General features: G+C 48.7%; 1 protein-coding gene across 1 annotated transcript; it reads right to left on the bottom strand.

The window, feature by feature from the left end:
- Nucleotides 1–1,812: 1,812 nt before the first annotated feature.
- On the bottom strand, nt 1,813–15,655 carry CCDC167 (coiled-coil domain containing 167). Its single transcript, XM_035892775.1, is given in 5 exon segments — nt 1,813–4,757; nt 6,919–6,971; nt 9,372–9,466; nt 13,997–14,092; nt 14,094–15,655. Coding segments are annotated over 5 exon segments (378 nt in total). The 5' UTR covers nt 14,124–15,655; the 3' UTR covers nt 1,813–4,653.
- Nucleotides 15,656–16,995: the final 1,340 nt, after the last annotated feature.

Raw genomic sequence — 16,995 nt, 5'->3', positions numbered from 1 at the left:
TGGCCAGCAGGTCGAGGGAGGTGATTCTGCCCCTCTACTCAGCTCTGGTGAGACCTCACCTGGAGTACTGCGTCCAGCTCTGGAGCCCTCAGCACAAGAAGGACATGGAACTGTTGGAACGGGTCCAGAGGAGGGCTACAAAAATGATCCGAGGGCTGGAGCACCTCTCCTATGAGGACAGGCTGAGAGAGTTGGGCTTGTTCAGTCTGGAGAAAAGGAGGCTACGGGGAGACCTGATTGCGGCCTTCCAGTACCTAAAGGGGGCCTATAGGAAAGATGGGGAACGTCTTTTTAGTAGGGCCAGCTGTGTTAGGACAAGGGGAAATGGTTTTAAACTAGAACAGGGTAGGTTCAGGCTAGAGGTAAGGAAGAAATTTTTTACAATGAGGGTGGTAAAACACTGGAACAGGTTGCCCAGAGAGGTAGTGGAGGCCCCATCCCTGGAAACATTCAAGGCCAGGTTGGATGGGGCTCTGAGCAACCTGATCTAGTTAGCAGTGTCCCTGCTCACTGCAGGGGGGTTGGACTAGATGACCACTAGTGGTCCCTTCCAACCCTAAACATTCTATGATTCTATGATTCTATAAACTAATCTTGCTCTCCTCTCTGCCCACAGCATCTGCCATTACAGCCGCCTCTTCTGGGAGTGGGGGGAAGGTGTCAAAGTGCACGACTCTCAGAAAAGGCAAGATCCAGAGAAGCTATCAAAGGAGGATGTGCTGTCTTTCATCCAAGCGCACTACCCCTAACCCTGCTCTCTTGAGGGGTGGCAGGGGGGGCTGAGCCCAGCTTGGATTCTTCAGAGACTAACGAGACTGGGGAGGCTCCACAACTTCTATCCTGGTCTTCTCCAGAGCTGATTTCCTGGAGGCGATTGAGCCAGGGGGTGGTATGCAGAAGGCACAGGACAAGGCTCTGCCCTGGCAGTGTATATAAGAGTACGGCCCAGGTAGCGCCTGCTGCCGGAGTACCCGCGGTGACTCCTGCAGCCAAGGCCTAACGCCCTTTTGTCCTGACCTACTGCATGCATGAGGCCAAGGGGCTGGCAGCTTTTCCTCCTGTTCAAACATTCAGCGAGGTTTGTGGAGCTCAGTGTGTGCCAGAACTCTCCAGGCTTGTGCTTCCCTGGCAACGTGGGAAGGAGCAGAGATGTCTTGGTGGCAGAGCTGGGCAACAGCACGCTGAAGCAGCCCCACGTCGTTCCCGGCAGTTACCGATCTCCTCGGCCTTGTCGAAGGCCTACACTACCCAGTGGAGGGTGTTAACTCATTGGGGAATGCTAGCTTTGGGATGCAAGTATGTGTTGTTGGTGTCTCCAAAACTTCTGCTTATCAAGGCACTTGGCTGGCCACTGGCAAATTCCGATGTGATGGTACCCTGTTGGACAAAGGCCAACACAGGTGATGAACAGAGTTCCTGGCTCAGATCTGATGTGCTCAGTGCTGGGGATTTCTCAGACCTCTAGAAGCTGCTGTGACAAGGATGTCCCCTTTCCAGGTCAGCGACTGATCCTGAGCCAGCAGCTGAGGGTTAATTTGTGGACGTGTCTATGCCTCATGGTACTTCTGAGACCAAGGTGCTTTGATTCTTGGTACTCGATGCTATTACCCAAATCTTCAGGGAGGAAAACGGATGTGGGAGGGAAGACACAGGAAGGTTGGGATGCTGGAGGTCTTTGGAGGAAATGCTGGGAATATCTTAGTTAAAAAAAAAAAAAAAACAAAAACAAAACCAAAAAAAACCAACAACAAAAAAACCCCCCCACCAAACCCAGGGCTTCAGTGAAAAGAGATCTTGACTTCGGTGCATCAGAAGAAATCCCATCCCCTGACTGTGCCCACTGGAAGGGTTACAGCCTTGCCTTTTTAAATGTCGGAGTGGGCTTTGAAACCCTCCGTGTCTCCTTTGGCCCTGGAACTGTATCTGGGGTGAAGGCACAGAGCTGAGAAACTCTCAGCATGGTATTTGAGTGTTAACAAACTTCTCCGTGCGTTTCTGTGCTGGGCTCAAAGTTGTCTTCTGTTGCATGTTTTGACCTTCACTTCTGGCTTCCATGGCACTTTTGCCAGGTCTTCCACATAAATCAGAAGATAACACACAGTTGACTGCTTTGGGCCAAGCAGCAAAATTGCTCTATTTTTTGTTTGTTCTTGGCTTGTTTTTAAACACAGATTGGCAGTAGGGAGGAAACTGATTTAGGGGTTGTCTGAACTGTGCCTTAAAGAAAGCTATAGGTCTCCTACAATCTATAGCAGTTGTTTAGATTCTTGTTTCTTTCTCTCCACACCCATACCTAGGACTGGAACAAGCTTTACGTAGCAAGATATGGAAATTGTCACTTGTAGGTGTACAGGTGCATGGGTGCCCTGCACCCACTTACAGAAGTCCCACCTCCACCCTTGAAGGCCCAGCATCACGCGTAGGTTTTGTGCTCGTTCTCAGCACGTAGTTGAATGTCGTCCTACGAGTAGGCTGTGCTCTCTGAGCTTGGAGCACTTCCGTGTCCTCACAAGCAAATTGTCCCCACATAACCACGTATTAATTCTCTACGGTTTGGTATAAATGAACTTAACAGCTGCAACTCCTTGCACCAGAGGAAGCGATACGCAGGCTTGATCGCTGCAGGCCCGCGCCCCTGGCGAAAGGAGCAGCACAGAAGTTGGCAGGGTCTGTTGGTCAATGGAAACTGGAGGAGGCAAAGCTTGGGAGCGGAGGGGAGGTTACAGCTTACAAACAGGTAGCCCCGAACATTGTGCAGGGGAGCTATTCTGTTTCTTCTCAAGCTGTAGGGTCAAAGCTGGTGTTTTTCCACGCATTAGTGATTATTAGTCCCCAGACACAGCGAGGTCTACCAAAGCAGCTGAGGGACTGCATGCTGTTAATGCATCCTCTTGCTGACCTGTGGACCCCTCCCTACTCTCTAGTGTCAGTAAAACATGTATGAAAGAAATGGTGGCCCTCACCCCCCCAAAAAACAAGAGGCCTGTCAACTGGCAGTTTTGTTTTGGCAAAGCCACTTCCACGAGGAATCTCTCCCAGTGGGCAATAAAAGAACCTCCCAAGTGTGTGGTTTCCAGGCCTGTGTGCAGGTGGCTTTTTAAACCAACCAGTAATTTGAGTTCTGGCGCATTGTTGGACTGCCTTGAGGCCGTTCCAGTGCCGGCGAAGCACGCTGCTCCCTTTGGCAGGCTCCTTTGCTGAGTGGTGTGTCCTCCACTCAGGGCTTTGGTCTCCTGCGGGCTGGCAGACAGAAGGGTGACTGGAAGTACACTAGGGCAAGTGTAGGCCTCTGAGAGTGCAAAAAAACCTTAGTTAGCGTGCAGGCTAGCTTTTATGAACAGATACTTGCTGTTTACCCAGTTGCCTCCAGCTCCTGATTTTAATTTGCTTTTATTTTTATTTTTGATGCACTGAACCTTGATTCTGAATCCCCCTTCAAGAAGGCAAGCATGAGCCACCATGCTATCTGCTTCCCTGCTGCAGGGTAAATAGGGAGGGATTATGCTGGGAAAGGGGGTGAGGAAGGTCTTGCTGAAGGGAATGTTTATGTACATTAATTGCACAATGTCTTGTTATTAGGCTGTGTATCATTTTGTGTTGAGTTTTCTGCTTTCATTGTCTTTATTACCAATACAGCCCCTTTAGTTCACAACAGTGCTTGTTTACTTTGCTTCCCACAAAATTCAGCAGTGAAATAACTTGCACAGTTAAATTTTCAAGGCAATCCCCTCTTAAAGGCCACGACAGACCTCGCTGACCAGGGATGTTAAGTGCCTAACCCAGCCTAGGCTTACTGTGGTGCAACGTGTGCCAGCGGGGAGATGGTAGGATGAGAATAAAGCAGTGGCTGAGAGATGTGTTACGAAACAGGGAAAAACCAGAAAAACAGGAAGTTACAAGGTCAAATTATTTTATTTAAAGCCCTGCAGAGGCACTTCCATCCCTGGGAGTTGACAGTAAATTCTCAAGTGTTGGTTCTCAGAGGCACAAAATGGCTACCAAGCTCTGATGCACCGGAGAGGTAGGTAGATCTCAAAGCCCAAGCACCCAGATCTCAAGTTGGATGCTACCTGCTTGCAGACAGACAGATGCCTACCTCCCATCTGTTTCTGTGGAGGTAGGATTCCTTTGGTCCTGTAAGTCAGTGTGGAGGAGGAAACACCTTTGTTTATCTCAGCTCTGGGAACAGGTAGAGGCTTTAGGTCGCACTATCCAAGTTACCCTCTGATTCAAAGCGCTTGGTGTCCCTTCAGCTTATGGCTGAGTCGCAGGAACCAAGGTGGTGGCGTGTATCCTGGCTGGGCTGGGCAGAGCGCGCTTGTCTGCAACCACAGAGGCCCTCTTCAAAAGGGAGAACTTGCTGCCTTCCTGCATCAGGCTGCATGGTCTTGACTGCATTTTGGGTAAGACAGCACCACCTTGAGCTCTGCTTGACCCAATTTCCAACCGCAAGCGTGCTGTCATTTCCGCTTTGTCTCCTGTCCCCCTCGATTCTCGGAGAAAAAGCTTCCCTACAACGAGGCTTGGAGAGCGTAAACAAGAACAGCAATTTGAAATGCTGATCCTCAGCCTTGGGGGAGGCACAGTGGTGAGAGGAGGAAGAGCTCCTTGCAGGAGAGTCATTTGGTCAGCAGGGAGAATTCTTGAGTGCAATCACATCGTCCAGCAGGCGTAAATAAGGACAATCAGCAACCCCATGGCCACAGCCAGGGCAGCATTCTTGCGATTTTCCTTACGAAGCACACTCAGTTCTTTCTCTGGGAAACAAAGAAAAGCCTTGCCTGTGAATGTTCTTCCTGTTGCAGCTACATCTCCTTCTAGAACTATCTTACAAGCACAACGCTGCCTTGGCCAGGGGCAACTCTTTAGGGATCAGTACGCAAAGCTGCCCACTGCAAGATGAGCCCAACAGGAAGTAAACCAGCAGGGGCCCTTGCATTTGCTAACTCATCCTGCCAGCCTCGGTAGCGGTGCTTGGGAATACTTGGGTGCCAGACCAGTTCCTGGTTGCAGTGACCTCGTTCTAGGACTCTACTAAGGACAGAATGGGTCATTAGACTAATTGCTTGTTCCCTAAGGGAATGAAGAAGATGGGGTAGAGAGCTATTTCTGCTGTCCTCTTGATTAACAGCCTGGTACCTTCTCCTAGTGCTTTAATTTACTTAAATACAACTGCAACCACCTTTGGATGTGACAGAATCTGGGTTTCCTTCTGCCCCAGAAGGATGAGTGTGGATCAGGTCTGAGCCTGGACACTCATTCTGCTGGGGTCTGCAGCTTTTTAGAGATGGGTCGCTTTCCCTGGCCCTGCTTTACAAAAGCAGAAACACAGATGCACAGAGGGGAAGGAAGCGGCTACCAAAAGTCCTACTGATCTCCGTTTCTGTTCCATTCCCTTTGACCACAGATGAGAACGCCATTCTCACTAATTCTGTTCTACAAGACTTTGCTGGATGGCATCAGCAAGAAGTGAGCCCTACAGCATTGCAATGGCCAAACAGCAATAATTATTTTGGAGGGCAAGGTTGGGTGCAGGCTGTCTCCAGTGCCAGACTGCTCTTGCTGCTGAATTCATGTCCAGTGACTGCACAGGTCACTGCTTCCAGAGTTTGCACTAGGAACCTCCAGTGGGAAGGTTCCCAAACCGGTACTGGTATCAAAAAGGTTTTTAGCTGTTCTTTCTGCCCCCATTCTTCATGTAGTACAAGCATTCTCGTGCAACCAGAGAGCAAACTGCTCGAATCTGCAAGGTTACAGAGGAGGTGGCAGGAGGTCACGTAACCCTACGCGCAGTGGTGCCAGCTTAAACTGACAGAGCAGTGCCATTGTCAGCAACTGCAGTTCACGGCTTCAACTGTGTCAGCTGGAATAAGCAGAGATTTAATCAGAGGCCATAGCAGTGATCTAAAAAGACTGTGTGCACACATGCAGTGTCTGTTCTGTTCCAGGAGGAGCAGCCATCGCCATTAGGTGAGGCTGTTGCCGCTGCCTGAGCAGCCTGTCAGCTTGCTCTGGTGATGCTAGCAGTGATGGCTGACTGCTGGTAAAAGGGTGGCAGCGATGTGCAGAGGCTTCTGCTGTCTCTAGTGGCAGGCCCTTAGGGACCAGCTTTGAATCTGTTTAAAATAACTGTTAGTCTTCTGGAAACAGTCCTTTAACATGAGTTAAAATTACAAAATTGCTGGCCATACCCCAGCTTTCAACTCTCTAGGCCTAAAAGAACACTTGTGCTTCCTTCCCTTGTGTGAGCTCTGGTGCTTGCGTCGCTGCAGAGTGCTGTCAAGCAGTTAATACACTGATCAACCCCAGGAGCCTGAGGACACGCATGCAGCGTCCCTAGAGGAACAGAAGTGCTGTCAAACGTGTGGGAGTTCAGAGGGACTCTCATTTTAACTGTCTGCAGCAAGGAAAGACCCTGGCTCTCTGGGATTGCAGGTAGCACATCGGTGCGAGTCCCTATGCTTGTGTGATGAATGGGCCCAGAAAACGATGCAGTGAGAACCTTCCCCAAGGAAGTTACACTTTGCTACACTCCAGAGAGCACCTACCACTTTGCTTAGCAAGCCTCTATTAAAAAAGGGAAGGGAAAAAAAAAAAGGAGGGGTGGATGTTAAAGGCCACTCGAGTCAATCTGTTGGCTAAGATTATCTGTAGACTGGTAATTTGGGGTATGTGAAAGGGACATCTTTCCTCCCTCATTAGCAGATGCTTATTTTTTTCCCTATGATAGCACAGCTCAAGCGGGAGGATCCAGACTCCTATTATAATATGCTGACTAGATTTCCCTCAGCCTAGCTCCCTTTGGTTGAACCTAAATTCAAAGGCAGGAGTCAGAGGTGCCAGGAGCTTGAAGACGAAGCTAAGCTGCAGCACTGATCCCATCCAGCCCAGAGGGACCATTTTTAATGAAGCTCTTACCATAGTTGTCAGCTTTGGTCATTAGTAAGTTTCTCTCTCTCTCCAGTGACTTTCTGTAATGAGAAGAGGAGTTCATTACCTGCGAGGCACAACACAGCCTATTTCTTTGCTTATATGACAGAAGAGAGACTGCCCCACTGCCAGGGATAGCTGCTCCCAGAACGAGCCCCTCACCCTTCACTGTGGAGAGGTGACTGTTTAGAAACCCCCAGCTGTGCAAGAGGAGAGCTGTATCAGTTTTAGATTATTTTTTCCTTCCCCCAAACTGCTTCGTATCTCCCCTTTTAGGACAATGACAGTGTACGCAAGCAGGCTAGAAAGGGGTCTGTGTGTCAGAGAGCCCCCCACTCTGTTCCCCCAGGTGGGGCAGGGTCCCTATGTCCTCTCTGCAGGATCCTGCCCCTCCAGCACATCTGGCTCAGTGCTGGAACACCACTTCTTCTCACCGATTGAAGCTGGGATCCCTTTGTCAGAGGTATCCAATTTACACAAATTGGTTGACTCAAGGAAACAAGCTGAATCCAAGCCCAGTAACAACCAGTGAAACAACCTGTTATTAGACCGAAGACTCAGGATAGTAACAATAAAGAGTAAGTCAGGCCAACCCAGCCCTTGTCTTAAACTGCACAGATGATTAATTAATATACAGTTTAAAATATAAATGCAAAACAAATTGCCTGAAAGCGGCAGCGTTTCTATTACAGCAGCGAGGACGCGGTCACTTCTTTCAGACTGTGTGCATATAAATAAACATGCGCTAACAAATGATCTCCTGGTGCAGAGCAGACAGAGAGGGCAGTAAGTGGAACAGAGTTTGTTGTTCCCCTCGAGGCAGAGCAAGAACCTGTAGGAGGAAAGAGATCCAAATCTATGTGTACAGCTAGTTAAGTAAGGGATGGCAAGAAGCAAGCTACGTCAGAGCAGCAGGAGAGGAAAGAGCTCTTAAAAGCAACTGGGGAAAGGCAATGTGGAGTGCAGCCAGGAGGAAGTGAGAAGACAGATTTACCAACATGACTGAGCTGCTGCTTAGAAATTTGGCTTGTGAAGAGAGTCAAGGGAAGAGGCTTTGAGAATGAGACATGAAGAAACCATGACAACTGAACTCCAAAAATGGGAAAGCTGAGCTCTCCTTTGTGTACTACTCACGGAATCAATAACTTTGATCATAGTACCTTCCTCCAGGGTTTTTTGAATGGTCTGGATTAGGGCAACAGAATTTCTGTTTCCATCTCCATACAAGTTGTACAATTCAGAAAAGGCCCCAGGAATCCCCATTTCTATTCTTTGCTCTAGGCCTTACATTTCAGAGAGAAATCATACAGAAGTACTCAATCCTGTCAAGTTACCACAACTGTAGGTTTGGTTGTTGGCTACCTAAGTACCAGATAAAGAATACAGACAGTAAACATAAGAAGAATTCAGGCCTACAAGAGGACTCTTGAGATGAGGAGCTAGAGAAATGAGGGACAGGAGGAGACAGGACCCTGTCCGAATATGGATGGGGATATAAAACCCCAGTAAAGGGGAGGGGGGAGAGAGAGTGGAAAAGAGGAACAAAGAAGTTAAACTGAAGCTGATAAGTATCAGGGTGTAGAGATGTCACCACTGCCAGGATCATTTCTAACTGGGTTCTGTAGGACAGTACTGCAGAGCAGACACCAGGACCAACAGGACCAGCTCCCTGGGCCTATGATTGAGCTTCCTAGCCTTCTTTTGCTAGGAGCAGAGCAGTAGGATGCTGGTGACTGGAAGAATGTCCTCAAGCAGAGAGATTTGAGAATCAGCTGGGAGATCTAGGCTCTCTTGCTTCATGCCCTTGGAGAAACAGCAGGTTTGCGTCTGCTACAAAATCCAGGTCAAAGTCCTTGCTTGAGACCCAGCTCTAGAAGCCTGCAGTTACCCCAGTGAGAGATTTCAGGGGAATTGTCCCTCTTCCCTTTCCCAAGGAAAGCCAGCGTGTCACTGCATCCCTACATCCAGACACATTTGCAACACAGGCACAGAGTAATTTCCCTCAGCTCCTTTTGCAGTTGCATCCCAGCCTGGTTTGGCCCTCAGCAGTAGTGGCTGCACATCTCCCCTGACTGAACTCAGGCAGCTTTGGCACGGCTTGAGTAGCAGCGTGCAGTGAACCTCTGTCAGACTCACAGAGCTGTTTCCTAGCAGGCCAGGAGCCAGCTCTGCAAATGAACCTGCAAGTTTTGGGCACTGCTTGGCTGGTTGTGGTACAGGCTGGAGACTGAGGCTGTTGGTAAGATAAAGCTCTTTCCATATATCACTGAACTTCTCACCCTGGCAAGTTCCCCAAGTAAGCTCCAAGCTGGGGGCAGAGAGTCTTGTCATGGGGAACCACACATTCCGATCCATTCCGGAGCCCTTGCTCAGTACTACAGCAGGACGACAGCTAGCTGAAGAACACAGCCACAGCTGTGAAAGGAGGTGGTCATCAATACCTTCCTTCAGGGCTGAGCTTCTCCCTGCGCAGTTTAAGATCCACCTCCTCCATGCTCTGTCTGCAACGTGCCAGCTTCTCCTCCAGTCCATCAATCTGAAAAACACCACACCGGTCACCGTCATTTCCCCTCCCAGCTAACATGGATCCATCCCCACTCAGATAGGAAGGGTGGCAGCTCAGCCACTCCCCCTCCTTCCTCCCCAAATCAAGAGAGAAACAGCCCCATGTCTGCACTGAGATCACAGCACAGAGAGCCTCCCAGATCAGCCTGTATTACACCCCAGGCAACTGTGACATTGCAATCCCAGACACAGCCAGGCCAGCTCTAACACTCCCATTTGTGTGGCTGGCCAGCATCTTTTTGCTAAGATCTGATCCTGTTCCAGCCTGTTTTAGGTTCCTTGCGTGTGGCTCCACATGCAAAGATGTGACCTAAAGCATCTCTGTGCAATTAAAAGAGAACAAAATGAGAGAGACTGGCCTTGGCCAAAGCCTGAGGGACAAGATCTTGATCTAGTACTGTGAACAGATGCAGAAGCTCATGGGACATGACTACCAAGCACCTTCAGCTGTCTGGTTGGGTGACGAAGGGACAAAGGGGAAACGCTGATACCTACTGTCTCTTTTACCCAACTAAATCTACAACAGCAGTCTGCACAGTATGCTCAAGAGAGCATTCACCACCACCTCCACACCTTCAACATGCACCAACTTTTGGCAGCAACACATTCCCACGCAGAAAAACATTGGTCATCTCCTTGTATCTCCTTGCCAGGTTTCCTAACAGCCACCCTCCCCCTGTGTATTCCTGTGGAGGGGAGTAATTGTGGAGAAGTACAAGAGGGTTGATCTCCTTGTGTGCAAATGGATTGCCCAGGAGGGCATCCTACCACCCACAGGAGTTCTCCTGGGAATCATTCCTCTTTTCTGCCTGGCAACCACAGTGTAAACATCTTTAGGAAAAATGTGTCTTTCAGGCTTGCTTGCAGCAGGGGAACACTGGAACTAACCAGGTAATATGAACACAACATCCTAGCCTGAAAGAAAAAAGGCTTGGGTGCCCAAGGCTGGCTAGATGGCTGGCGGCATGGCCTCTCTGCCGTGGGAGCCTTTGCAAACCAGAAGCTAAGCAGCAGTAAGGTCCCAGGTAGAAGTACTGAGGCGGAATGAGACACCAGCTGCCTGGACATCAGCCTCAGAGGTGGCTCAGAGCACAAACACTCCCATAAACAGTGATATGGGAAACAAAATCAAAGGTAGTGATCCCTAGCTATTGCTGCGTTGGGGATCAGCTCCGTCCTGAGCTCATTAGCAGTCTCACACCTTCTGCTCAGGAAAGGCAGGCAAGCGTTATAAATAAGCAGGATGGGAGAAGAGGCTTGACGTAAAGGGGAGAACAAAGTAGGCTGCGAAAAGAAGTTTAGCCAGTCAGCTGAACAGTCTCACTGCAAGGAGCACAGCAGAGCTGGGGAGGGGGGCACATATAACAAGGCTCAAATAAATCTTTGCATCTTACCAGATAGCAATTTCAAAGTCCCCTGTCATCAGGCAACTCTGCCAGGGCTGCTGAGATGCCAAGCTTCCCAGAGGAACCTGCACAGCTTCCCCTGAGGCCAAGGGGAACACCAAGGGCAGATCTGATCCCAGAGCACAGGGAATGGCACTTCTGTGTTTGGCGATGCTTGGGTTTGCCTGGATGGGGACACGGATGCTTTTGAAGCGTGTTAGCTGAAAATGCATTCGGTCAGGGCAAAGGTAGTTGTCCTCCTCCATACCCAACTGTGCCAGTTAAGAATGATAACTCCAGCTGCTCATCGCTAGCTGTCATCCACTACAGCTCAGTCAGCAAGACGCACTGCCCCATCTGCTTCAGGGCCAACCAAGGGCTTCACCCAAGTCAGCTCTGACCACGCTTATCAGCAAGTTAATTTAATGTCGGAGTGCAGCGGAGTGGAGGTGGGGTGTCTGTCCAGTCCAATTTAAGAATGGCCGTGTCCCTCAGCAGTTCCTACCATTTGCAAATGACTCTGTCTCTGCTCCCTTATCTGTTGGAAACCTCACCTACACACATGGCAAGAGGTACTAAGAGGCAAGAGCTAAAGCTTGTGTTACCTGGCTCCACCTTAGCCAGTAAGCTTATTACAATGCACCATGCTCTGGAAACACATTTAAAAATCCTATCAAATAATACAATTTAATGAGAGCTTTGGTTAGCCAGCTGCCAACCCCACCACTAAATGATCCATGTCTTTGCACTTCCTATCCTCTCCTCCAGAACTGCTCCTCCTGCTCAGTTTGCAGTTGCTCTCACTCATTCTCTGCCCATACCTCCGTCATTTCATGAGACATAATAAGAGGATATTCTGCCCAACTTTGCCAATGCTTTTATTTTCTGCTGACTAAAATTCTCCAGCTTCCACGTAATACTTTAAAAGTTTCAACTGGCTTTACTGCTCTTAAATCAAAACCAAAGTTTGGGTCCCCTGCTGGAGAGCAATAATTTGCTAATAAACTGCATGCCCTAGAACTGCACCATCAGCTTTGCTGAGCTGGGGGCACAAGGGACAGAAAATAATCAAAAAACACAAGGAAGGAGGAACAGATCGCTGAATGAACAGAATATCTTTCCTCCAGAATCTCACCATTTCTTTTCTTCAGGCTAATCTGGGGCGTTAGGGGTTGTAAGGAAGGACAAGAGTGAGGATTCCCAGATGTTACCCATGCACTGAGCCTCAGCTTCCTTACTTATAAATTAGGACAATATTATCTGCCTCCTGGAGGTGGCTCATTTACACAAGGGGCCTCAGACACCAACCCAAACTATGAGCAGAGCACCACCTTGGTATGTCGGCGCCATTGCCTCACTTCGGATTTGGGATCTGTTCCTGCAAGCTAGGAGCCTCTCAGCAGCTCAGCCATCCAAGTAACTCTTTACTGTAGGGTAAAGGAAAGAGGGAAATAGAACAAGCACAGGGAGAAATCAGAGTAATGCCTGGGAATTACTGATTGCTCTCTGGGCTGCTGAGGAAACTCCCAGGGGGGCCATAGCCTGTGAAGCTGTAGCACAAGAAAACCTGTAGAGCCCTGGTGTAATTCCCTGCAGCAGCTCTCCAGGAAACCAATCCTAGAAGCAGGTGCACACCTGAGCTTGTTGTGGATGGGAAGCTTTCCCTCCTACTAACCAATACAGGAGAACATGAGCTGGGGTACATACATAGGCCTACCAGAACCCCGCATGAAAACCAAGAGGCAAGCTCGCTTAGCTGACCATCGCTGCACTTCACACCAGCTTATACTTTTAGTGGCAATCTCAGCACAGTGGCTTCTCAGTTGCAAAGACGAACCCCTTGTTCCTTCCGGCTCTCCCTTCCACAAAGAGGATCCTCTGGGATAGAGCTGAAGTGCAGCATGCAGAAAGTTCATATGACAATTTCACAGGTTCACATGGCCTGTAACAGGGTGTCCTGGTTTCAGCTGGGACAGAGTTAATTTTCTTCCTCACAGCTGGTACGGTGCTGTGTTTGGGATTTAGTGCTAGAAGCATGTTGATAACACACCAATGGTTTGGTTGTTGCTGGGTCGTGCTTAGACTGGCCAAGGGCTTCTCAGCTCTCAGCTCTGCCAGGGGCACGAGAAGCTGGGAGGGGGCACGGCCAGGACAGCTGACCCCAACTGGCCCCAGGGCTATTCCATACCATATGGCGTCATGCTCAGTATAGAAACTGGGGGAAGAAGAAGGAAGGGGGGGCGTTGGGAGTGATGGCGTTTGTCTTCCCAAGTCACCGTTACGCGTGATGGAGCCCTGCTGTCCTGGGGATGGCTGAGCCCCTGCCTGCCCCTGGGAAGTGGGGAATGAATTCCTTGCTTTGCTTTGCTTGCGTGCGCGGCTTTTGCTTTCCCTATGAAACTGCCTTTATCTCACCCCACGAGTTTTCTCCCTTTTACCCTTCCAATTCTCTCCCCATCCCATTGTGGGGGGAGTGAGCGAGCGGCTGCGTGGGGCTGAGCTGCCAGCCGGGGTTAAACCACAGCACAGGGACACAGGACTTCACTCGCAGCAACATCTTTAAGTCGTGTCAGTTAAAAGGGGCAAGTGAAACAGGTGCTTCACGCCCAGGCAGCAGCTCGGGGCACACAGAGCTGCCCTTCCGCTCCTCAAGAGCCACTCCAGAAAGTCAAGTCCCAGCAGCTTTGGATGCAGACAGGGATCTAAGACCAGATGCCTCCCTTTCTCCCACAAGGTATGACAAGGCATTGAGCCATTTCTGTTGAATTCTGGCAACACTCGCTCGCAATCTGGAGACCTTTTTAAACCAGAGAGACCTGGAGAGGATTTCAATCCAAACTGACTTACATGCTTATTACAAATCTCATTTGTTGGGACCATCTTTGGCAGGGAGCCTGAAATGGCTCACATAAAGGCAGAGACAAAGAGAGAAGAGAGAAAGAAGCAGCTTTGCTTACAGAGTTGAGCTGGATCCCTTTTAATACATTTTGTAATGAATTAATAAAAGCTTTCTTTCCAGCAGAAAGGCTAAAAGCACTTTTCAAGAACTGGCATCCACCCTCCGCTTTTATGAATTCCCTAATTAAGACACTGGCAAAGAGCCATATCACACATACGTCGACATCCAACAGTGTTAGGTAATGAGGTTTTCGTCTTCTGACCCTCATAAAACAGATCAAAGCCAACTGAAGAGGTGGGGGCAAGGAAAAAAAACCGAAAACCTTCCCCAAGCAGTCTTCTCATGCCTTGTCACCTGCCAGCACACTTGAGCCGTTCTTTTCACAGAAGAATTAGTGGTTCTTGCATCTACAAATTCAGCTGGATTATTAAAATCAGCCCAGCAGAGGCAAGTTTTGTTTAAACTCAAATGCTAACTTGCAGTTCATGGACACACTTCCATTTTCGCCACGCTCTTGGAATCATTTTGCATGCTAGCAAAACATTTTGCAGATGCTGTGGCCACAGTGCGCCTGGAAATATTTACCAGGCAAGCTACTGCACAACAGAGGATGATCCACCAGCAAAGTCTAAGATAAATCCTGCAGATCAACCCTCTGTGTTGGTAAAGGAGAAAGGGCTGGATCCTACCTGTATCTTCTCCTTCAGCCTTACAGACACTATCCAGTTAGTCAGCCCACCTTGCCTCACTCAGACCAGTGGCTTTGCAGGACAGCACACGGACGTGACCGCACAGCACCACCCGCAGCTTTCTGAAAAATCCTCCAAGAATAGCTTTGCTGAGTAAAGCCTGCGTTGGCCTCTTCCCTAGTCTCTATGCTTTTGCATAGACACTGATCAGCCACTGCCTTGTCAGAAGCAGCAATACATGTAACAATACTTTCTCCAAACACACACTCGACATTTTGCAACTCAGGTACTGCCTGAGTACAGGGTGTTCTCTCAGCATTTAACAGCCCTGCTTTTTTGCTTCCCTGACTTTTTTTTTTTCCAGTTGTTGTCTGAGCCACAGGTATATTCTTAAGGGTTACAATATCCTCTGGCAAAGATTTTCATAGCACAGCCACAAGTTATGGGAAGAACCAACCCCTTTTGTTTGTTCTGAGTTTGTCGGCTGCTAGTTTTCATTTGATAGCCCTAATTTTGTATTGATAGTGAATGTTCATTCTTTGTTTAAAGTTACAAATAGCACGCAGAGGATATAGACCTGTACTGGGTCCCCTTGCAGTCGTGTTTTCAAGCTTAAAAGGACCTGGCATGCTTAGTTGTTTCTTGCATAGAAGTTTTCCACACCTTCGATCAGCCTTGTCGCTTTCTTAAGCTCATTCCATTTTCACTACTTTGATACATAACAGACCAGTCTTCCCAGTTTAATTTTCCTGACGAGTCTCCTCAAGAAAGTTCTGTGCAGCTCAGCACTGTCAATAGGGCTGCCTGTTGAAAGACTACAGAGCTATATGAAAGCAGAAGTGGCAGGAGTTTAAACCACCACAACATTATGGAGACACATTTATATCAGTTTAAACCAGGTCATATCAATTACACCTGCAATTTGTAAGTGCAAGCTAATCTGATAAGTGTCCATATAGAAAATTGCATTCATTTAGCATCATGACTTCAGTTAAACAAGCATGACTGCCTAGATTAGGCCTTTCAAAGCTAGCCATGCATCATGTCATATTAAGACTCATTTGGAAAGTTTTCTTTACAATCATAACAGCTCAGAAGGTAATACTGAACCGAATAAAAGTTTAAATTATGAAATCAATATCTTGGCTGTCATGCATTCCGACACCTGAAACACAGCCCTCTCTCCCTCTGGCTTAAAGGGATTTTGTTTTCTTCCTCCCTAACTTCTACTCAGTACCTTTCTCATCACTGCAAGGGGGAAGGATTTTATCTTTTAGTAGTATCTTTCCACTGAGAGATTAAGTTTTCATCTATAACACACCAAAGAGTAGTTCTACATTCCTTTCAAAAGTAGTGTGCTCTATCATGACAACTTATAAAAAAAAAAAAAAAAAAAAAAAAGATAATTTAAAGCTACCACAAGACCCCAAACACTTTGCAAGAATTTTCTGTGGCAGCTAAAATCAGCCTCTTCACATTCTGTGACCAGCAGGTCCCTGACAGACTCACCCCTTTTACTACCTCTCTTTTTGTAAGGTAGACTCCTACCACCTCAACTCTCCTTGTCTGTCACATCTCAAACAACCGTCACCAAAGATTCATTATTTCAACTCTCCCTGCCAGGCTCAATGAAGAGAAGCTTGGACAGCCAACACACTCCCCTCTGGAGTCCCTTTGGCGGTTATGTTTGGGTTAGAGTGCCCAGAAATGTCTGTTTCTCTAAGGAAAGCCTAAGTGGATGAAACAGACCAGAAAACCACTATAAACTGAACTCCCAGTCATATGGCACAGTTAAAACACTCCCCTTTACATTACTGGCTGATGAAGCATAGATGACAAGCCCCGAGTCCTTTCCCTTTCTACCCTGGGTCTTTTGATATGTTGTGCATACGCTCACCTGAAAGACTTCAGGGCAGTGAGATTCACCGGATCAATTCTGCCCTATTTCAGCTATTTCACAGGGAAGTTCAGGCTTTTGCTGTCCCCAAAGTATCCACAACCCACGGACTTGAACTATGGGCTCTCCACTGCCTCCTCCGAGTCAGTCCAGCCAGCGCTGCTCAGTGCGGGAGCCAGAGCGAAGCATGCTTCAGAGAGACCTTAACTAACACACCTCTGTTTGTTAATACATCCGTAAAGCTTAAACAAAGCTTAGCAGCAGCCCTCCTGCCACTCAGGAGGCTACAAAACACCCAAGCATAACGATAAAAAGGCAGCTTTTGAAGGCAGGCGTACTCTTAAAAGCCAGGCTTTTCCCCTTCTTGCTGCCATTTACAGGCACCTCATGTGCTGGTTTATCGCTGGGTTCCTCAGAAGCGGCAGCCTGCACCCAGCATGACCGGGCACAGGCCGGGCTGTGCACGGCTTTGCTAGCCAGGGGCTAGAGCTTGCCACAGGAACCTCCACGGGCGCACGCACTCACTGCCTCCCCCTGCACTGGCTCAAAAGCTCAGCAGGAGCGAGGGCACCATTGCTCAAAGGCCTGGGATGGAGGCCGGGGCACCGGGCTTTGTGCTGGCGGGAGGGC

This window comes from Egretta garzetta, unplaced genomic scaffold, assembly GCF_000687185.1.
Source record: "Egretta garzetta isolate BGI_Z169 unplaced genomic scaffold, ASM68718v1 scaffold574, whole genome shotgun sequence".
NCBI lineage: Eukaryota > Metazoa > Chordata > Aves > Pelecaniformes > Ardeidae > Egretta > Egretta garzetta.
This window is presented reverse-complemented; position numbering and strand designations above follow the sequence as displayed.